We start from the raw sequence: 24948 nt of genomic DNA on the forward strand, positions 1-24948 counted from the left end.
ATTATCACCTACATTGTAAAGGTAAATAAGTATTATACCTAGCCCTGATATTCTAAATTATATTTACATCAAGTTTCGAATTTGTTTTGCTTTTTGCGGTTTAGTTTTTCTCAAAATCATCTTCACTCACGTATGCACGATTATGATGAACGCATTCAAATTTAATTGAATTAAAACATCAGTAATTAGACGCCAATTTCTTTACAAAACTATTGTTGGAGCTTTAATAAAATCTTGGGCCGGGAGATTACCATAGAGATACCCATTACGCGTAGTCGAGCTCGGATTAGATACGGATTATAAGGAAAATTTAACGAAGACATCGCATCAAGAGGATTTTTCCGCGACGTGGGGCAAGATAAAATGACTACGACGACTAAAAGACTATTTAAGAAGAGGTGGATCGTGGGAAGGAAATAGCAAAAATCTTTGTCGGACATACCCCAGAGGCGCTGAAATGTGGTGGCCGGGGGCATGTGGCTGGGGGCATGCAGCCGCGACTTCCAGTTTGGGGGCATGAGCGGTAGGCCGCAGCGGGCGGCTGCGAAATGAAAAGGTCTGTTGCTCCGAGTCCTCTCCATCGACCAACACCCCAGCCTCCGCCGTGGAGTGCGAGACTTGCAAGTGGGTGGCCGGGAGAACATCTACATATTACCCCGGTGTTAGTAGGAAGGAGGGCGAGCATAGAGGGGGAGGAGGAATCCGAGAATGGAAAGACGTCACTGAGAGAAGGAACGAAAAGTGACATGCAAAAGAATAATAGTGCTCCAGGCTTTGATGGTGTCAATGCTAATATAAACAAGAGGAATGACGAAACATTAATTAAAATAAGTAATAAACTGCATAGGATTAACTCATTTTCACAAATGGCCGAATCTTACTAGCAATTTGCCACAGTATTTATTGCCATTCTAGATGAGATACGAAGGAGACGGAAGGTATGGATGGAGCTAGTACTGAGGGGGGAGGGAGGATTTTGAAAACAGAGTTGGAGGGTAGAATGTTGGGCAAACGAGGTAGAGGAAGGAGGAGGATAGGATATTTAGATACAATGAAAAAGAGTAGGTCTTATTATGAATTGAAACGGGAAGAACTTGAGAGAAGGGGAGGCTGCCAGAAAGCTTCTGAAATACTCCATGGAAACCTACCATTATCGGTAGAACAATATAATAATACCTATAATTTATTCCCAAATCTATTATGGGCCTCCATATGTATCCTTAGCCATCATGTGGGGAATATGTTGGAATTTCTTCTGACGAATAACTGTCGGAACTTCATCCAATAATGAACAACTTGAACCAATAAGTGAATTTTAAATTTAAAACCGAGAGAAATTCCTATCGAAACAGCCGTTAATAAGATGGAGGGAATTATTTTTGCGTGGGTCGGATATGCTCGCCATACCTTAGAGGAAAATGATGATCAAATAATAACCGGATTGGTAACTTCCACATTTTTAGTAGACAGCACGACCGATTTCACTCACAAAGGGCATCACCAGGAAAACAAAGAACAAACCTCCGAGGCAATAATAATGTTTCGCCACTCCAGGGATTTGAATTGAAGGGAGTGAGAATTCAGCTGAGAGGACAGAAAAGAATGAGGAGTTAAGAAGGTCACGGTGATGTTGACTCACTTCTGATGTTGAATAAAGCGAAGGATTAAGGTGTGAAAAAAAACAGGATTGGCATGCAAAATATGGATGAATGGAGGCTAAAGAGGTCTCAAATTATAATTACGCCCCAGTCTAAATTGCTGTTTTATGAAACTGAAGATTGTCTAAGAGGGCAAAACAGTTCAAGCGTTTGAATGAATATCGTGGAAATTACTACTTCAACATTTCATTATTTAAGTCACACTCAATTTTAAACTGATAACTTCACAATATGCCTTTGTCCGACATAATCCCTTGCCTCATATTGGATTCCGGTTCTTGAATCGTTGTATTAAAATTTAATTGCAACACCACGAGCGATAAATCCACACTCGTGCGTACTACGATTCGATTGATATTCCGGGATTCCTAAAAAAATGGAACGGAAATATTTGTTTAAGTCCAAATAACGACAGAGAATGTTTCTAAAACACTTAAGCCTAATATAATTCGTTTCTTCAATGCTCTACCCTATATTCCTCGATAATATTCTTTTGCGAGATAACTTACATGGCTAATAGTCTATTCTAAAGTAACGTAGTTTGATGAGTTCACTTAGTTTAAAATGCTAAAATGATGATAAAAAAAACACCGCAGTTACACTTTTTGCCAATACATAAATTGAGTAAATGATGGTAACCCAAAAAATACGTTTTACTTGTGAGTACGAATATTCCACAGCCTTGATTTTTCGATAGCTTGAACCGCAAATATTGAAATTGTGGAATAAAATAATATTTATTTAATGCCTGAAATTTCATTCTAACAAATAAACAGAGGCAGTCTCCCATTCGAAAGAGATTTTATTTCGTAGTACGAACATTATTCAATACATTTTGTCATTTCAAAACGTAAACATTCAAATCGAGAGAGTCAAAAAAGCTTCGCGATTTCTATAATGACTGAAATTCCCTTCAGACACGAAAACAGAGCCAGTTTCCCATTCAAAAAGAGCTTTCATACGTGAGTAGGAATATCTCTCAACACATTTTGCCATTTGAAAACAGAAATAAACATTCCAATAGAGGAATAAAACATGTTTTCATTCCTATAATGACTGAAATTCCCTTCAGACACGAAAACAGAGCCAGTTTCCCATTCAAAAAGAGCTTTCATACGTGAGTAGGAATATCTCTCAACACATTTTGCCATTTGAAAACAGAAATAAACATTCCAATAGAGGAATAAAACATGTTTTCATTCCTATAATGACTGAAATTTCCTTCGGCCTCGAAAACAGAGCCAGTTTCCCATTCATTCCGCCAATAAGTAAGCACAATTTGCCCATCCCTCCCCTCACTACCCCAAAAGGGAGGAACGCTGCGACGAGCATGCATGTTAAATCTTTCCGTCCCCCTGGTCCTAAATGCTTGCGGCGTACTCGACGAGAGTGCAGGCATGAAGGGAGAGAGAGAGAGAGAGAGGTTGGTTGGTGGGTGGGTGGGAGAGTAGTGGGGGGAGGGGAAAAGGTGGCGGCGTCGGCTGCCCCAGGGAGTGGTGTGGGGCGAGGTCACGTGACGCCGGCAATCAATACTGCGGTTACTTCCCCAGAGGAGGAGGAGGTGGGGGAGAGAGGAGACGCCGCGCCCCGCCTAGCAGTCACGTGGTCCCTACGAGGCGACAAGCGGCAACGAGGATGGGGAAAGGGGACAACCGCGGATGAGAGAGAGAGAGATAGCGAAAGGGAGAGAGAGAGAGAATTCCACGAAACGTGAGCCTATTTATGAAATTATGGAATTTTTGATAAACCGGCCATATGAAAGGTATTGCTATATTTATTTACATCCTCTCGATGATAGCTCCGGGCATATGAATCCGAGGGGATTGACAAAGGGAAGATCGAAGGAATAGGCAATATTAAATGTATTCCCACACTCATTTAAATCTTGTCTATGATAGTTCTGGGGAGATGGATCCCAGAGGAATAACGAAATGAAGATAAGAGGAAAACTATATAGACAACTCCCAGTTTAGTTTATGCTTTCTTGATAAACCGGCAACAGAAAAAAATATTCCTTCAATTATTCAAGTTCTGTAGAAAATCCTGTTCTGGGCCTCATGTCATGAAATTCCATTATTTTAGGATCGAATGATTAATGGAGAAATCCCAGATGGTGTAAGCTATATTACACGTAAGCCGTGTTAATACACGTCAAAAGTTTTGCTTAATCGGAGGAAATATATCTTATTTAACATAAGTTTCTTCTCTAGAGAGGGTATAATTAAATCGATCATATTCAGTAATGACGGAAATTACATTATTTCTCTCTACATTAACGCCGGCAGATACATTTATTAAAACTGTATGACTCTTACTCATTAATCATAAACATAATACATAAAAACAGAATTCTAATGGAAAGGAATTAACTTTCACTAATGCTAATAAAAATACTGGCTGAAATGCGCGGGAGCCAAATTCGATCCCCGATCGTAAATAACACGGTGAGAAAGTAATTGAGCGTTTTTCTTCTATTTGAACGAGTTTATTTTCGTTAAACAAGTTTCATTCTCACGTAATACGATCCCCGTTATAGTAATACTTTTAGAGTAAACGCAGGTATCTTAATGGGATCTTCTCGGGAGCGATGGTGTCGCGAATTATATATTTTGTTCCGTAATCTCCCCGAAATAAATGGTTGCATGTTTTTTCTCCCGCTCCCTCAGGTGGGGTGGGGGAGATAGGTTCCCGGAATCCCAACCTCTCGTGACTATGCCAACTGACTCGAATGCATGTGTGCACGGCGGCCGGGCTCGCAGCCGGTGAGTTGTAAGGGGATCTTTAATCCACGTAATGCGCGATCCACGCGGTTTCCCTTTATCCCCGGGCTCACCGTTCCTCGCGTTCACTTGTTTTTTTCATTTTTATCATCACCCCTTCCTCTCGTTCTCACTTCTACTTCCTCTTCCCTACTTTCCTTCGTTATCCAAGGGTGTACACAGGAGGGGAGTTAGTGGCCGCGCATTGGATTTGTTTTTCGGGGGGAGTAGAGAAAATTCACCTTAGTAAAAGAGCATAATAAATCCTTTTTTTTAGAAAAATGGAGAAATAAGACCTCTGTAATAAATTATGAGCAAATTTTAAATTTTAGGATCTCGAAAAAATGTACCAGAGGAAAAGAGTCCAGTAAAGTCATTGTTTTAAGGAAACTACTAGGGAGAAATGGCGAAATAAGACATTTTAAATACATAAAAATTCAATAAATCAAAATAAGATAGAATCTGCGTGACTACTGATTTACAATACTTTTCACAAAATATTTAACATAGGATAATTAAGGGATATGTCTTATTCGAGGAAGAGATTCTAAGATCGAACCTTATTAATAATTTGATGCCATATTCGTAAAACTCGTCAATTAGTCTACATCAAATCTTCTATAGTTCTCGTTTTATATATAGTACTTTTCGATAGGAAGTACGATTAACTTATGCCAAACAAAAATGAAATGGTATCGTAAAAGTGAACCAGCGAGAATATAAGGATAAAGTTTGGCCAAGATTGCACACTACTGCTTGCCCAGTCCATTTTATTACCGTATTTTACGGATTATAGTTACAATGCTCCTCCGATGATTATCGTTTGCATAATCGATAACTATAATTCATAGTACTGACGAGTGAAATATCAGGTTAACAATAAAATTCTTGTGAAAAAAAACCGAAGAAAATACTGATCGAATAAATGTTGAACAAAAATTTGCTAGGTTGTAACGAACCACGGAAAAATCTAAAACGTACCGCAATTTCAAAATAACTCGAATTCCATATAACTGTCGGAGACTATGAATACGCTCAGTAAAGTAAGATTACTGGATCCTATATAAATCCCTTCAGCTTACTTCCAATAACCGGTTAAGCTTTTAGTCCCACATAACACTCTTAATTGATTAACAACTTAAGAGCTTTCAACTAAATATAAAGCGTGCATTAAGAAGATTTTCAGCTCCGTAAAAGTACGGCTAAAATTGAAAACGGCTTTAAAATATGGAGACGCAGAACGGTGGAACACTACAACACTCAGCCAAAAGCAATTACGAAAAAGATAACCTTCCTCACTCCGACACCAGCTTAAAAGATAGGGGTCGGCTATTATCTACACAGCAATTGAGTGGCTACGATGAAGTTTTATTGAGATCTTGATAACAACGGGCTTGATAATACGAATCCGTACGTACAGTAAGCCATTAGCACATCGTATCCTTATCAACAGCAATTATCAATTCGAAGATTGGTTCTCTGTGGATCTCCACTCGGTTTTTTTTTAACCTACGGCATTGTCACTGAATTATTCCTCACTTCAGCTGTCACAGTCGATTAAGATATTCCACCGCGTCCTCTCGAGATGGTGATTCTAGGACGCCTAAGCAAGAAAGACGATCGAGATTGTTAAAGAAATTTAGATCACAATGGTAAAGAGCGGATTATACTTGTAGGAGCGGATTATACCATTAGACGAACGCTGCTGACGTTTTTTTCCACTTAAAAGTATTACGCCACTCCGACGATAGTGGAACACCACATCTCCTGATAACATGATTGCATTGCTCTTCACACACCACTCGAAAAGCGTTAGAGACTTAATTAAATTGCCCCACGGCCAAAGAAACAGCCTTCGGTGTAAAGCTAAAATTGTTGAATGGCGCTGTTTTAACTTGTTGAACGACAAAAAATTTTCCGATAGTGAATGTTTTCCAAGAGCATGAAAGGTAAATATAATCAGCTCGACAAAGTGAAAATTTTCCTCAATACTTGCCGATATTTCAACACCGCGTGGTAACATGTACGAGTTCAAATAGTAAAACAAATATATCAATTTTTCTCGATTAAAATACACTAACCAGTTACTCTGGTACATGACAAGCAGAGATTATGACAATGATTATAATCGGAAATACTGGTAAGCAATACGAAAAATGTTTGTGGTAGACCCTCACTTGGTATTTTACTCAGCTAAATGAATAGCAATTGATCGGTTAGTACAACATTGAATTGATCATCATACGACGTTAAATAGTAAAATTGAGAAAGAGAAAAATATAGAGCGATAACAAACTATCCGGAAGGGGGCAAAAAGAACCTCATCATAGAGAAATGCCATTTAATTTTAGCTTGAAGAAATATTTCTTAATATATTCCTATTTGAAAAGGTTATCCCCAATTTGAGTCAACATTCTAAAAATCCTATTTTTTAGCCATTTGAATAGGATCTTCCGCGAAAGAATCACGAGTTAAGCCCTCTTCACCATAACTAAACTAGGGATTAACTTCACCCGTTATGAATCCAAATCGATGAATGACATATTCTTTCACCTCATTGTAAGCACTAACCACGAATAAATCGTGAAATCGATTTCAGAGGAATCACAAAGGGGTCTCAACAGAAAAAAACTTATCTCCCTAACTACTCATAAATTTCAAGAGAAATTTTAGCTTCTATCAGCTAATGGCATCCTAAGTCAAGATACGTCACTTTATTAAGTTAAACCGATTCTGGTGTGATATAGTGCAAATTCGACATATTGAAATGAAAGGTAGTTGCACTTTTCCATAATTAATTACAGCGTACGACGCATTTAGGCTCACAGAGCTATCATGTGGTACAAGACCTTGACAAGGAACAGATACAAGGTAAAGTACTGGTGCAAAACAGTGTCTTCCACCAGATGATGGCTCTGTGAGCCGCAAGGCGTCGCACGCATTGAATAATTGTGAAAAAGTATAATTATCTTTCATTTCAATACGTCATTTTAAGTTGTTGAGAACTAAGAGAGGCTCTTTTCGAGTTTTTCAAATCCATCGTTACACTAGCTTTATTCGATTTAAGTTGTAATCGAGAAGGCTTAAAGCATAAACAACGCAAGGTAAAGAGAGAACCTCCACTCCGCACAAGAAAAAAAAAACATTCACTTGGACCCTTCCCTGCGGCAGTTAGTTATCCTTACCCCCCCTCCAATCTCCACGGATGATGTGCTAATGCCACACACATACACTTGGGCGGCCCCAATGGGTGGCGCGTTAATGTGTGGCGGCCACTAAATCATCCTGCCCACACGAGCAAAAGCAGTGCCTCCGACGAGGTAGAGAAGATTCCCTGGAAACCCGTTTTAGGGGTGATGGCGGGTGGAGAGTGATGGGTGGGAGGAATTACGCACGGATGTTAGACCAGGCCAATATATAGACGTATCGTTAAAATCACGATATCTCTCGATATCACGATATATCGAGATTCCGATACTCATATTTTAGCATTGGCACATCGGTCCCGATAAAGATATCGGGTTCGTTAAAATATCATGATAAATAAATTAGCATGATTTCAATTTCATGATTTCATGAATTCAATTTCATGATATCAATGATATCTAATAAATATGTAAGATAATGGTATCTAATAAATCAAAAATCATGATATATCATGAGGTCGTGATATATGATACATCATGTGGTAACGATATGTGATATATTAAGTACCATGGTATATCATGATCATCCGATAAAAATATCGATCCCGATAAAATATCGCGACATATCATCCGATACATTTTTGCCTACCAGAACAATGTCACGATGTATCGTCCAGTAAAGGCATAGGTCCCGAGATTAGTTAAAATAAGTGCCAATGGCTGATATTGTAAAACTATCTTCGTGCGATATAGAATTCTCAGCAACGCCCAACGCCTAGAGATGGCAATGTGATTGATTGTGAAGGCGGCAACGCGAGAGACCCTGTGGTATATTTCCGCCTCCTTTGTTCTTAAGTGGTGCATCGATTCGTGGGCCCGAGCCGGTCGCTTTCATGGTGACACCTTGAGGCGCCAGAGATTGATGGCAGCAAAGCAGTTGTGGGGGTGGGGAAGTGCTCGAAATCTTCTCACCACCACCGACTCTTCACCTCAGACAGACCTAGTCCTCCAAAAACCACTATCCCTCCAACATTCCCCTTTCTCTGTGGCTCTTACTCTATGCTTTGTCCTTCTCTCAGGATAGCCTTTAGTGGAGTTAGCACATTCTACTGTACCTCTCATTAAGTTATTTTCAGCAAGTAGTGAAATACATCTAACCTTCAAGAGAACTTCAACATTTACCCCAAATTTAGTATAGTTACCTCACCCACAATGTTAAAGATATGCCTGTAAAGGCCAGTTTACACGGTACATTAACCCGCATGAGTTGATGCCTAAGTGTATGAACACGAGAATTAACGTCAAAAATGCACCGTGTAACCACCCAACTTGTACGAATGCATATACAGAAAATAGAACCTGTTCTAATTTGGTTCATGCATTCATACACGTTCCTTTGCGGTGCACAAAAATCATTAATGCAAACAGGCATTAACTCGTACAAGCTGCGTGTAAACAGGCCATAACGCGTTATTTTTGGATATTGCAATTAAAATTTCGAAAGTTTCTATTGTGTCTCCTTTGGCGATGCCAAAACCTGATGACAATATGACGATGGTTCTTCAGTTGCGTAAACAGCAGAATAGAGAGTAAAGTGAAATTATAATATTTTGAGCAGGGGTACTTAGAAAGGAATGCTTTTCTTTAATCGAAGAATATAATACACCAAAGTAATTTCTGTTAACAATAGTTACGAAAAGTTAGATTCGGATACGCTAGCAAGGTCAAAACAATAAAAATTTACATTTTGTAGCATCAACTATAAACGACTAAAACCTATTAAAAATTAAAAACACCGAATCGGGTCAAGATTTTCCGGCGCGAAAATTAACACTTATCACGACAACATGAATAAAATTACTTCCTTTCATAGATGTTTCGATTCACGCTCAAGCCAAAAAATAAAGAAATCGACTTTGTCTTTTTCCTTCAAAAACAACACAAATTCATTGCATTTTAATTAATGATTCTTATTTCAATCCTCCTAAGTACTTCATGTGATATTTTATGACACGAAAAAAATGTTGTCTGCGGCATTCAAAATGGGGCCAGAAATAGAACCTGTATCACTGTAAATGACATCTCGTCCGTAAACGCTCACGCAACTCGGCTTGAGAGAGATATTTAACTCCCTCCTCCAGAGTGCCTACTCACTCCACCACTTCTCCCTTCCCCATCCCCTTTTCTCGGCGGAGTTTACGCTCTCAGAACCGTGCTTTAGCTCTCTTTCAGATTGCCTCCAGGAGACTTCCTACAGGCGAGCAGAATACCCCGAATAAACAAAAGCATGAAACGATCTTTTTTCCCATCTCTAGCTCACGAGACCTTTAGTACAACGTTTTTTCGAGTTCGATCACAATAGCACACGAACTGCGATGAGCAAAAACTAGCAAAAAAAGAAATACACCGAATTGATAAGGGATAATTTTAAGCTGATCATGATATGTAATTCCTTTTTATTGCAACTTACTTATTCACAGAATTTTTCGATTTTCTATCAAATTTACATCAATTTTGAAATGCTGTATGGATTTTTTTTAATTTTTACGCTTCTACTGCACGTTTTGCTATTTCCAATCATTCCCTTGCTACATGGAGATGAAAAACGTTAGGAATATTAACAAGACACACTTCTACGGACGTGAAGGATGAATGGACATGGAGTAAATAATACAAATAAATTATTATGATTTTCGTTCCTAGAGGCTGATTTTCATCCGATAACGCAGGCATGCAGAACATCACCTAATATCACCATATAAATCGACAGTGTAATATTTAATTGATATTTTTATGCTTTTGAGTCTACCGCTTTATTAATTTCAGCCACTCACCCAGCCTGAAATAAATAACGACTTTAAGAAGGATATCAAAAATAATACTAAAAGAAAGAGATAAGACGTTTCTCTTCAACCGTAAAAACATTAAGAACATGGCGTAATTAAAAATACTATAATTTTTGCTGCAAGAGATTGATTTTCAATCCGATACCGGAGGCATATCGAACATCGCCAAACCTTAGCATCTTGGTCGAGAATGAAATATGAAATTGATATTCTTATGTTTATGAGTCTACTTTTTTAGTAATTTCACTCACTCATCCTGCCGGAAATGCATAACTTCTACATCTGCATAATACCCTGCGAGTCACCTCATAGGTTTTTGCCACGGAGTGAAAATGACGATGAAAACTTGATGATGGAGATAAAAAACGAAATAGATACGACGTCTCTCCTCATCCGTGAAATAAGTAAGGTCATGGAGTAATTAATAATATTACAATTCGTGCTCCAAGAGGCTGAATTTCCATCTGATACTGGAGTCATATCGAACATCGCTAAACCTCGCCATATCGCACAGCCCAGCAACCCATATCGGCAACGCTCCGCTCCGCTGAGTGGCAGGAGAGTACGGAGGATGTGGAGGAGATAGCGAGGACCATGACGAAGAAACGAAACTATTCGAGTGGTCTGGGGAGAGAGCTATGCGGGTTGGAGAGGGAGAGGAGAAGGGAAGCTTAGGACTCTGAGGAATGGCATCCCGACCCAGATTACACGCCAAGAAGATAAAGGATGCGATACAGAGTTTATCCGAATTTATGGCCGGAAATATAGCCGGCGAAACTCGCGGCCGTCTCCAACTTCCCCCGTTGCGATGGAAAAGGAAGCCATCACTTTTATTCCCGCCCAAACGCATTGGTTCTCTTTTATGAAAACCGCCATTTTGTCAACTCCCAGGACTAGAGGACTCAAAAGGACTTCGCGGTGAAAGGAGCCGCGACGCTTCGGGTTATCGGAAGGACGAGAGATAAAAATAGGGAGCGCCGATCGTGCTCGGGAATATTCATATTGACATAGCGCCGGACGGTTTATTTATAGGCAATCGGGAAGAAATGTCGACGCATATATTCGTCGAGAGGCAGAATGACAGCGAATGCAAAAGGTGATTGAGGCATTTCGGAGAATGAGCGAGGACCATTTGGTAGGTTTTCGGGCCGTGCCTGCGTCTAAAATGGCATAACTGAGCGATGGCATTAAATTTCATACTAAAAAGAGCCAATTGACACCATACTTACATCCAAATTAAAGGACTGATATTTTATACTTAGGAAGAGCTTATTGAACGGAAGTCTGACCAATGAGATATTTCATTTCTGCCTAAAAATCACGCCATACCATCCACGATTCCAAATTAATGAATTTGTACTAACGTAGACATATATGTTAAGTCATAGTTCAAGCCGGATATAACCAGCCATCAGAAAAAACTTCATGAAAGTAATTTAAAATGAGTGCACTAGCATTTAAACCAATTCGTTGAAACGAGAGAAAAATTACTTGTTTTAAGATGATTCTTAAAAACGTTTCACTTCATTGCCTCAGGCATTAGGAAGATTAAAGGTCGCTGTCTTTCTCCGCAACGCAGGAGTAAACAAAATAATTGTAGAAATTCAATCAGAGAAAAGGACACACAGTTAATACTACGAAAAATATATTTATTTAGCAGGATCACTTTAAAAAATGCATGGCACAGGGGAAAAATCGTGAATACATACGCATAAAAAACCGGGTCAAATTCCCAAAAGGACCAGAGTTGTGCAGCGAGAAAATGAAACAAGCAAAATAAAACAAAAATCCCCAGGCGAACGATGAGGCCCTTGAAAATATGATTTGAAAGCATTACAAACGACAGCCAGGCAGGTCTTATCGCATGAAATGTGTGTACTAAATACGCTATTTTCCAAAGCACACGTTCAAACATTAGAATGAAGGAGTATAAAGTGATTCTACTCTTTCGTTTACACTGCCCAATATTTATTATTTGCGACCTTACGATGACCGTTTTGCCCTCCTCGTCGAGCAATGACACTGAGTACTCCTGTCAAAAATATTTACCGAGCTGAGAAGCGAGAAAAAAATCTCAGAATATAAAGCAGCGTAGTAAGCCGAAAACCGAATAAAATTTTCTGAAGAAAAAGAATTACCCAGCGAGGAAATAAATAAAGTAAAATATGCATCGATCATAAAGAGGATGCTAGGGTAAAGAACAAAAGAAACGACATAAGTAGGGCAATATTTAATGGGATTGGTATGCTTTACAGAGTGATACAATGAATTTATGAACCTCATTACGGGCTGAAATTGAGTCCAGATTAAAAACCTATAAAAAAGCATTGGTTATGATTTATGCTTTTCCGTGCTATACATGTTTATACTTTAAACCCCTCAGTTACCTTACGCTATATAGCACTACATTCGAGGATTATTTCACAAAAATTCCTCAATTCACCTCAATCACATTACTTCTCTATGCATCCGCTTCCTCATATCCTTATTGACTCGCCTTAATTTCTAGTTCATCGGTCTTCGGTAACATTGTAATATTTCTTTTTCGCGTTCTTTGGAAGATCGTTTCGCCGATTTACTCAGTCAATATCTGCGTGTACTTCTTTCATTCAGATTCTAAAGAATTACCTAAGTGAGCTGAAAATACCTTGCATACCTCTAAAACCGGGTCATATTCCCAGAGCGCCTAGATTTACCTAGCGAGGTAATAGATCAAGCAAAACGATACATAACTCGGGCACACGATGAGGACATAGGGATAAAACAAACATACATCAACCTGCCTCTTAAGGTGCAGGGATCCAATACAAAAGCCTTAAGTGCTTCTTCTAAAAAAGTGTTTCAGCACTTGTCAAGTCATAATAGCTCGTATTTATTATTTAAGTTTATATTTTAATTAATACGGACACATATCGTGATCTTAATTGCCTGGGGCCTTACGCAACCCCTTTTCAGGCAATGATCCGTATTACTACTAATTATCGTGGGCAATACGGCTTAGAGAAATTGAAGTGCTCACCTGACTGAGCACAATCGCTAGGAAAACTCCCAGAACGCACCGAATTCCCCGAAAACCGGGTCAAATTCCCAGAGCGCCTAGAATTATCTAGCGAGGGAATAAATCAAGCAAAACGATAAATAACTCGGGAACACGATGAGGACGTTGGATCCAGGAACAAAACAAACGACACTCGGGCATAAAGCGTGGGAAGGAAGGATGATGAGGAGTGGGGGTAGAGGCGGAAGGATAGGGGGGAAAACGATGAGTGGGCGCAGATTTTCCTTTGGCCGCACTGCATGGGTTGGCGACCCTGCATCCTCGCCCCCCACCCCCGCCTCTCTTGGCTCTGTATCGATCCGAGCTGGCGGCTTGCCAGCCGACCGGGTGGATGAGGACTATGGGCCGGGCTGGGGAGGTGATGTAGGCGGGGTTCGGACGGGGAGGCAGGGTCGAAAGGTATGGCAGGGTGCAGGGATCGGGGGAGGGACAAATCCCCCCTGGTGTGTATGCAGGGCGGGGCCTCAAAAACCCCCCCCACCCCACCTTACAAGCTCCCGAAATTCTCGACCGACACAAGTGCTCCCTTCCCTGGAAAAACCTCGTGGAAGTTCTGGAACCCACAAAGGACATTTTTTTTTCTCCCTCCACCTTATACAGCCTCCGAGGATGAAAAAAAGGGTGGCTCTCTGCTCCTCGAAAGGGAAGAGCAACGAACTCGGCATCCATTCGGTTAAACTTCATCAGAGGTTCTCCCGACGGAAAAGGACTTGAGGGGAAAAAATAATATCGCGAGTGGAAAGTGCAAGTGAATACAATTGCGCAGGGGGAGGATTGAATGCGATCCCATAATAAGAATGCGGAAATATTCGCCCGGAGCAATTTCCTAGGAAAAATAGACGGCACTGGAATTTTGCCTTCCCCGTTCGTGGCGTGGTCCTCGCCCGATAAACCGGAGGTCCCGGGTTCGAGTTACCTCTATCGAGGACATGGGTGTTCGTGCTTGTACAGAAGTTAATTTTGGAATCCTCAGTACAAAAGCTTTAGCGAACTGTTGTGGGGGAATTTGATTATAAATAAATAAATTGTGGAATTGAGAGGACTGAGTAAATAGCCCAAGAAAAACAGCCAATACCAAGATAGCAGGCACAGATTTAAAAAATACCATGCTATAAATAGTTTTATTTCGTTGATTCATGTACTTTCACATTCGCTAACAATACCATTAAGCCATATTTTTTTAAATCAGGGAATATATTTCCAGTCTCCCGCGATCACTTACACACGGAGGAATGAGCACTCATGAAAATCAGTCAAAATCAGAAGATTGGTTTAACGCCACTTTCAACTCCTATCACCAAGTCTTTTAAGTTAAAAGTTTTAACAATTAATTCTTCTGTTTTACATATTTTATCACCTCCTCAAAGCATCCCATCCTAGGCCTACCTCTCTCTTTCTTCCCTTCCACCTTTCCTTCAACGACAATCTTCATCAAACCATCGGTAAATCCTTTTTATAATAAGATTATAGGATCTACTCAAACTCCATTCCGACATGTGAAAAACTATAATAAGGGATACATTTTAATGGGTTTATCCATTCACGAAAAAACAAGCGCTGCGTAGAAGTAGTTTGCTACGAGGGGACAATGTCACGACACTGGTCGTAAAAAATGCATTTACAACCTCCCATAGTTAGATTTACAGACAGACAAGTTTCCAACAGGAGAGGCCTAAATCATCGCCACGGTCGTTCCCGCTCACCTCTCGTGCCCAAGTACCTCATTTCTCTTCCTCATCCATTCCACGTTATCCACCTTTAAAGGCCGCAACTCTAATACCGGTAGTATATTCTGATATTCTCCCTTTCGAGATCAGATACTGGACCATGATATCACACACAACCTATGTTCCTCATACCCTATACTGCGGAAAAAGGGGAAATACAAGTTCCTGCCTAGAGTTTTCAATTATTGCCTACCGGATTCAGTCGACGACATCTTGACACCGACGCCAACATCTCTTCACTTATTTATTTCCCCAATGCCTATTCAACGAACCCGTGTTTAACCCCGTCACTTTCATGGCTCAAACCCCTAACAATAGACGCTATTTTCTATAAAAATTCAATGACTTCATAACTTCAAAAACATCTCATTTTTCGCAATCCCAATTCTTCGTTTAATAATTTGTGCTTCAATGACATTAGTTTTTATGGCCACTGAGTAAAAGTAACGACAGAACCAAATGAAGAACGAGAAGTAGAAGCATATGCCATTTCTGGAGTACGTAGAATGATCATGGTAAATTTTCCCTCTGAAGATATTCAATCCAAAAACTTCTTAAGCGGCGCACTCGAATCCAAGGAAAATGGTTATTTATCCAAGGAAAGTCATTAATTTGATTTTAGAAGGAAGGGAAATAAGGTAAATTACATAATTTACGCAGCAAAAAATTTATTCCGAACGTGTAAGACAACTACGAAAAGAAGTGTTTTCACAAAAGTACTAACGACGTATCATTTACGACATAAAAAGACTTAAGGCCGTTCCATCGATTACCACCAAGCCGAAGGCGACATGCGAAAAGATCACAATCAAACACGCAGCTGAACTTCAAGAAACGTTTTATCTCAAAAGACACGCGAAAGGAAAGTTAAGGGCTAGAACATTGGCAAATATGCAAATATTAATTGATGCGATCTCGATGTGATGTAAACTAGTGGTAACCTATTTCTGGACGCTATGAAATATTAAAATTAATAAAAATGTAAAGGTAGGACATTTTAGATCTACAAATGGCAAAGATAGATTATATATTTGACATTTTCACGCCTAAAATTGGCGTTAAAGCATACAACTTATAACGTCCACAAATACTCTCGGTCGTGCGTTACCCCAATTATCAGCTTTTTAATGCATATTTATAACTCTCATTTTAAGGTTAATTTTATTAAAGATACAAATATTGCAGTATAAAATCCTATAGATTTACGGCTCATTTAATTACTCGGTAGGCCAGCGATGAAAGGCCAATTTCTCTCTTTTAAGGCGCCACAACATTATTGAACCAATAATGTAATAAAGTACAATTACCTCTCATCAAAAGTCAAAATGAAAGTTGCTCAGCAACATTCGAAAGTGTATGCAAGGAATCACGATAAAAACACAAACGTAACGACAGCGCTCATTAGTGTGTGGGAGCTCAGGGCGCATTACTCATCAGACGTCTTATCCAACTTCGATCTTGTGGCGCGCGGTCATTTATCAGTCTCAATTATCCCGCGAAGCCGGAGTGAGTTTCACACGCCGAGTCCAACGAAATTGATTGGCCGAAAGCAATACAGTTAATCACAAATGATGAAGATTTTTCGGGATTAAAGAAAGGGAATGGATCGCTCATATCCCACAATGCAACGGTTGAGCGCTTGGAATGACGAAGAGAAATCTCCCAATAGCATTCCGACTAAAGCGACGACCCACGACGAGAAACGAGTTCAAGCCCGCAATATGGTTCATGCGGATGACGCGGAGGTCATCAAGCCCTCGCAAGACAGCTACTTCGCATAAAACACTCAGATTAAATGGATGATTGAGAATTTAGAACGCACATTTTTTCCCCTATCACCATCAAAACAGAAAATGCGTAATATTAAAAACATTTTACATATTTCCAAAATGGATCTATAACAAGGGAAACCCTCGATATGTTACACTTGAAAGTTGCAATTTCTCGATGACTACACACAAGCTCGTGATGTACTTAATGAAGATATATGAAAAATTTGTTTTGTATCCCTACGTCATACGCTAGGATATTCAGCGATCTGAAATAGCTCACGTAGGATACCGAGGTGAATGCAAAACGTTTAGATAAAATAACATCCCTCTCCTTGAATCAAACGTTTAATAAATATTTACATCATAAAGGACAGCCGCCCATCTTGTTAAAAACTGATAAAAGCAAGAAAATTATTACAGCTAGATATTCAATGACAACTATAATGGCCAAATAACTATAAATTAGGCACTTATTCAGCAAAATGTGTAGGTAAATCATTAAAAGTTATTTAACTGCGTGGCTTCAAAACATTCCCACACTCACAAAATATAAACGTATGGAGTACAGAAGAAATATATACAACAGACGGAGGAAAACGTTTTCATTTGATACAAATAAAACATGAAAGCAGGCAAAATGACATGTTACCACAATTCAACTACTTTATCGACCGTAGAAACATCTACAATAATTGTTATACACTAATAAAATGAATCTACCAAAAATTTTAATCAATACGTATACAAACCTGTTGGAAACTCGAACGCAGGGCAAGAAAAGACGCCTAATGCACCGGAATAATAAGAACTACACCTGTTATACGACGTGATTTCGCAGACTAGACAGTAATCATTAACACGATAGCATTCATGAAAAGAGATATGGTTTACACGATTACGAGAAATTACTCAAGATAAGTCTCGTATAAAAATCAAGGAAGATAAGAAAATCTTTCTGATAAATAAAACATTCTCTAATGATAAGGACTTAAAACAATTGAAATTTCAAAAAGTTTCCCGAATACTAACGCTAAAAAATTTACCTCCTTTTCAAAAAATAATTTGCATTCTTTCATATTTTATTCATTAGAAGTAACATATATGTTGAGGATAGTGATTAAATTTTTAAAATAATTGGTTGGTGAATGGCGAATTGGTTCCAGAAACGGGATCCTACATTTTACCCTAAACTCCTCCCAGCATTAATTTAGTAAATGTGTAAAATTCCTGTTATAATATAAATAAAATAATGCCCAAATGTTGGCATCGATTGAAGGGATTATTTTGCAACTATACAAATTGTATCTGCAACTAAGTGAGAAAACAATTTAAGTCAAGAATAAACACCTTTTCAGTTACAAAAAATATAAAAATCTGGATTAAGTTCGACCAAAAGGATTTTCATAAAAAATGGAAGATGGCTAGGAAAATGACTTTAAAAATATAAATAATTATTCCTCTTTACTTCACGTTAATAATGCACGCTAAGAAATCTTATGCTCAATTATAGTTTGCTCAATGAATTTCATTTTCAGTACCATTAAGATGAACGAGTGCTTAGTTTGACAAACCATAAAACGATGCATACCAAAACGCCACGTTACAGATACCTACTTTGCATTGAGAAAAATCCGTCAACTGTATACCACTTCACACCCTGATTTGAGTGCACTTAACAACTTATGTTTCCCTTCAGCAATATTTTCGATCATTGAACTAGACACCTCTCTCCAACACTGAAATCAAGGGCTGAAATAGACAAATATAATCACGCCAATACGATACAAGTTACAAAAGTGAAATGAGAAAATCTAACTAAAATCGATCAGGCATACTACCAAAATAATACTACAGAATAATTGAAGAAATATAAAAAACTTAACAACAAAATGTTAAAGCCCGTATAACAGTAAAGGAGTCTCCTAGCGTCTTCCTAAAAAACTATTATCGTGGACACCCTACGCCATCCCCATGGTTCCTCAGGAAATGTGAAATGTATGGCCAAGTTTTTCATCGGAAAAAATGTCAATTCCAAAATTGAAATTTTAAATAATAGTACTTTTCAGCCATTCAGTCAGGTAGATACATAAATATATTGGATGTGAATTAGCAGATACGCTGTGGAAGCTTTAGACACCCAATTCTGGGAGCCTCAGAAGATCAAATTTATTTATTCTGTTCCAAACCGTTTCTCTTATTATTGCAGTTTACTAGTCCTATATTGCACTGTATAGTAACCGTATATCAAGCCAGAATCGCACGATACTCATACCTTGCATAGAACCAAGGTTTCTAGAGAGTACAGTATTTCCAAGACCAAACCTGGAGGGCTCGAAACTGTCCTGGGAGCTATCACGAGAAGCTTGAACTAGTGCAAGGTATTTTCTCTCTCTACCAAGGTAAAATAAACCTTTTGCGAAAGTGAACTTGATTGGTCGCTGGCGTCTAGGTATTGGATGGGGTTAAATGTAAGACTAGCAGAGGATAAATGACAACAATCGTACCGGCTAAGACGCTATCAGTGAAGTATAACCTCCAGTATGATTTCCTGAATAATACGAACCTGAAAATTCTGTACTTGCTAGGCTTGACTATGGCCCATGAAAGGTCAAGTATCGTGAAATGCAGACCACAAAGGCCGACGATATGAAATCTTTCCTGAATACATAAGTATATCTGACGCAGCTTTAGCTTTTAGAGACTCTAGGAGACAACTATTGAACGGGCTCAAGACTCAATATTGCTGTAAATTTCCCACCTTGGGCTCATTTGAAGTCTTCATTTTCTTCGCAGGAGGCGGAGACGTCGAGCCCGGCACTGAGGAAACACTCCCGCCAGTGGTGCTGACAGAGGTCAGGGAACCAGACGAAGACACTACCGAAGAGACCGAACTCCCCGCCGAGTTCCCGGCGGAAGACGAAGGCGCTGAGGCCGGCACGGGCAACGCCGCCCCCGCCGCGGCCCCACCAGGAGCAGTCACCTCCCCTTCCTCACACTTGGCCGCCGCTGGCGAGGTCACGGCCCCGCACGACGCTGGGCTACCCATCGACGACTTCCCACCAACTACTTCCACCTTCACCGGGACTACACTGGGCCCGGACGCTGGGCCGCCAGCACTACCGCCCGGCACGTCGGCCGGCGTTCCCGATGGATACGGCACTTGCTGGTGTTGCTGGGCTACTTGCTGCTGTTGAGTCTGTGGGTTTTGAGGGGTCTGCAGCTGCAACTGGGGGATCTGGGGCGACATTTGGGCGTGAGGCTGGTGAGATTGCGAGTTCGGGGGCACGGAAGAATTGGCGTTACCGGCACTCGCCACGCTCACCGTGGAAACGACCACGCTCGAGCCGACTCCGGCCGAGCCGGGCATCGGAGTCTGCGCTATTTGGGGTTGGATTTGGTGTTGTTGCACTGGAGGCACGTTACCCTGTTGCTGCTGCGGAGGACCCTGACTCGTCGCCGACACTTGGTGGCCCTCTTGGCTCTGCTGTATCGTCTGCTGAGACCCACCGCCTCCTTGGTGTTGCACCTGATTTTGACCCTGAGAGGACACCGGGACCGTTACAGGGGACGGGACGGTGGTCACGCCGTTCAACTCCGTACTACCTACGCTACCGTTCGGGGCACCGATACTACCACCACCACCACCTGAACCACCACTGCCCTTGCTGGGGGGTTTCTCCGTGTGCTTGTCCCGAGCCTTGTCTCTCCTGTGACCACTGGAACCGCGTTTGCTACCACCTCCGCCACTACTCCCACTTCCAGAGGACCCAGAAGACGAGGACGAGGAGCCGGAAGAGGGGGGAGGGGCCGATGAAGGGGGAGGATGCTTACCTGACACCTTCACTGTGTCATCTCCATTTTGCAAACCCTGGATAGGGTTCGCCACTCCACCTGCGACGACTGTACCACCAACTCCGGCGTTGGCACTTTCTCCAGGAGCCTTGACGATCTCGTGCTTCGCCTCGGACGTCTTCGTTCCGGGCTTAGTCCTCTTGATCTTCATTTTCAAGCCTTTGTCCACAGTTGCCGAGTGCTCGACTGCGGCCGTCGCCATCTTGCTACCCCCCTTAGTGGCTCCAGTCGACATCCCGCCGTAATGCTGTTGCTGAGTCTGTTGCCGCGCCGTCACACCAGCACCACTCGCACCACCACTGATACCACCCACACTAGCACTACTAGCACTGACACCACTGTTGTTAACACTTCCGACACCACCTACAGCACTACTACTGACACCACCACCGCCGCCTCCGCCTCCTCCACCGCCTCCCCGCTCGTTGGTCTTCTCTATGTCCGCATCCAAGTCTATGATGAGGTCTCCGATCCCAATATCCCATTCATTGTCGTCGTACTCGAAGTTGGAGGTCGGTTCCGTCTTGGGGTCCGCCCCCTTCGCTCGGTCCAGCGGGTTATCTCTCATTGGCGCAGCCATCCGAAGGTCCGTGGCGCGGCGGCCTCGTCGTCGTCGGGTAGTCGCGCCGACAGCCAGGGGTGCCCAGGCCCGCACGGACCGCCGCACGCCTCCACCATGTTAGTTATCCCCTGCAAAGCCAATGATAAACAGTGTCATGGCGTGGTCTCAAAAGGGAATACAGCAACTCATATACCTACCCATCTACTGAGCCGTTCAAGCACTAAGGTACAATAATTTGTCTTTTTCGACTACTCTCTCAGCCCAATTATAAGGCAACGAACTATTTCGATGGCCACACCTCACCTTAAAAAAATACCAATACATTAGATATGTGAACCAATTGCTCGCTATATGCGCCTTTTCTGAAGTTCTGGATCTCTAGAGCCAAAATGTAATTCGACACCTGAAAAGCAACTGACATGGGTATTCTTGGGACATTAGCAACCCAAGCCATTACAGTTCGGAGGTAAAAAAATCCTTTTGAGGGACTACGTAGGATCAAGGGATTACTAATATACACCGTCTTCAATATGTTTCGATTTGCGAAAAAATAGAGGAAAAAGCAAAGAGCAAATAATAAAAATTACTTTAAGTAGCATTTCCCCGTGCACATTTATTTCGTGACAGTGTGTTTGAAAACTAAATAAAATGTGGAACAAAATACTACACATTTACCAATGCTACAGAGCTCAGCAAAACGAATAGTTTCAAAACTTGTATAGTCAGGCTCCACTAAAATGAGAATTTGAGGGCAAAAGGAATGAAGCTGGAGTACGACTTTGAAATATCAAAACTTCTCTTTAGTTCAATGTCAAAAAGAAAAATGTGACTAATAAACGGAGAAAAAACATTGAGACCCGATTGAAATGATAAAGACAACCACCTTTCATTTCAATTGGGTCGCAATGTTTCCTTTCCTGAAACCACCTTTCATTTCAAAGCGTCGAACTTCACTGTATAACGTATGAATCAAATGAACTTATTGTGACCCAACATGAAACTTCAATGCTCACCTCACTGACTCTTCGAGACCCCAGTACTCGACCAAATTCCCCGACGTATAAGACATAAAAAACGTGCGTCAAGCTTCCACAGCGTCACATGATAAAAATGAGACATCCGTCATGAGGTACCATAAGAGGGGGGAAAGGAATTATCTAACGAGGATGGGGAAAAATGGAAGTGGGGTTATCGGCGTCACGTACGGACCCTTCCGCTCTCGCACGTAGTATCATAGGCTCCGAAACCACTTCTCGTTACGCCGACTTCCCCGCGACCGCGACCGTTTTAGACCTCTAGCACGACGACAACAATGTTTTACGTGCAGAAATTCGCGATACCCGATGGGGGAAGAGGAGAGTGAGTGGATCCCTGGGGGGAGATAGACATGGGAGGAGCGAGAAACCAATTTGGTGAAGCCGCAAGAGAGCTTGCCTTGGTGGTGGCTTTTTAGGCCACTGGCTGGCGGCGAACAGGAGTCGCCCCGTGGCCGGAAACCAACTCACTCACTCACACGGCAGGATTGGCAGCCGAGTCGATTGGATACTGGAGGCAAATGTGAGGGGGGAAGGCTACGGCCGCAGGGAAAGACGTGTAGCTAAATCTACGAACACCATTATCGAGGGATGTAGGCTGGCTTATAAGATGATCTCGTCAAAATACAAGACAACTATTTTAAAAGAGGAGGGGTATAGAAAGATGGAAAATCAGTATCTGAAGTTAATTTACCGTCTTTCTCCTGAATTTATAGAGCATACACGACTTGTTACGATAGAGAGTTACGCCAAAATTATGAGAAAAAATGTTTTCAAAAACTCACAAAATTTCTTCTTGAAAATGCACGACAATCGAACGCATAATGCGGCAACGAGTTCCTATCACGAAGTTATACTTTATACATTTATTCTATGTTTATATCAACTAAAAATCGAACGCGAAAACTCCACAAAGCGAATCTACGTCGGTCAGTGAACGGAACACTTCACAGAGCGTACTTACGTCAGTAATTACTGTTTTGTTCATCACAGTCAGCACATTCAGTAACGTCGTGGGCTAGATTTCGTCCTTCATATGATTTGTAACCAGCATATGTATCAGCCATTTCCGACTTGCGACCAAGTCTTACAAACAAGTCTAAGGAACGTATCCAATTTTAATTCGGGGAGTGTTTTTTCGCTATTCCCAATTTTTTAAAGGAGCTTTTAAGCTTTTTCTCTTGCATAAAAGAGATATGGATGCGATAGATTACACGAAGTCCCAGATGTTTTAACTTCAAAACAAATCTTTTGATATTTATCGTCTTTAGGAAGGACAGGGCGGGGGATATCAACTGTGAAATTAAATATTATTAAGATTGTTTTCGCTAATCAATCCAATGTCTTCCAATAACCGATAACCTTCAAAGGACCATTGATCTCATTCATTCTACTCACATATTCGGCATATGGAATAGTGAAAATTATACTTTTCTAACCATCAATAATACATGATTGCCAGAAACAGTCAACGATCCGTAAAACGAATATTCTATTAGTCATTCATCAAGTGAAACCAATAAATTTGAAGAGATTTAATCACACTAATGGGCCTTGCCAGGAAACGAATGAGCTTGGAAAAACATTACGTAATGTACGGCTAGCAAACGACTACACGTTTTTGGAAAAAAATAATTCAATTAAAAATAATCATTTTAAGGGCTGACTGGTTCAAGAACGATAATATTCAAAGATTTTTTTCGTTCATCAAAAGGGTCGATGGGTCGGCGATGGCGAGGGTCGATGAATATCGGATCGGTAAGGATTTTGGGGGATATTGATTGCTTCCCCGAGCGTGAAAAATTTACGGATGAACGAATTAAGAGGGTTAAATGGGACGGGTTAAAAGGGTCATGCCTCGCATCAAGCAGAACGGCTGGAATTCGAACCGAGACGAAGCAGTTGGCGGGATAAGACGACGAGAATAATTTAATTCCAGACGGCTGAGAGCAGCGACCCGCACATAAACGCGTACTCGCCTTTAGGTGCACTAACGACCACTGCCCCAAGGACTTAAGAGATATCTATCTCCTCCCAAGAGAGAGAGAGAGAGAGAGAAAAAATACACTTACCCGAAAGCTTCGCGCAATGATCGCTTATTACGCTTTTGAGTGCTAACCATTAGGACTGCAAACTCGGAATAACACGGCTGTAAATCGACCTCACCAAAGACGTAGCGAGCAATTACGCCGGGAACGTGATCGCGCGAGTATTAAAATGCAAATTTCCACCAGCCCACCCTCTCGGACGTTGGGGCATCAAAATAAATATTTAATTAATATTCAATAGCAGCGGAACCGGTAGCCATGAAAAACGGGAAGATCGAGAAGATTTCACGTAAAATATAGCACGGAGATCCCCGCGATTAGGTCTCGGACTTTAACTACCGCTGCAAACTCCATTCGGATCTCCAGCAAAAACCACCATTCGAGGCAAAATAAAAACGGACGGGTCAAGGGGAACACCAGCAATTTGAAGCATGAAGCGACACGACCTGCTCACAAGCACTCGGGAGCATGCATGAAATAATAAAG

At 41.1% G+C, this 24948-nt stretch overlaps 1 protein-coding gene across 6 annotated transcripts in view; it reads right to left on the reverse strand.

Moving 5' to 3' along the window:
- The window catches only part of LOC124169264 (zinc finger protein 608), a 111313-nt gene that overhangs the window by 38459 nt on the left and 47906 nt on the right, over nucleotides 1–24948 (reverse strand). For all 6 annotated transcript variants that reach the window (XM_046547826.1, XM_046547825.1, XM_046547821.1 and 3 more), the window contains one exon: nucleotides 19725–21508. In XM_046547826.1, coding sequence (XP_046403782.1) covers nucleotides 19725–21398 — 1674 coding nt within the window. In that variant the 5' untranslated portion in view covers nucleotides 21399–21508. The remainder of the gene's footprint in view (nucleotides 1–19724; nucleotides 21509–24948) is intronic.

This window comes from Ischnura elegans, chromosome 12, assembly GCF_921293095.1.
Source record: "Ischnura elegans chromosome 12, ioIscEleg1.1, whole genome shotgun sequence".
Lineage (NCBI taxonomy): Eukaryota > Metazoa > Arthropoda > Insecta > Odonata > Coenagrionidae > Ischnura > Ischnura elegans.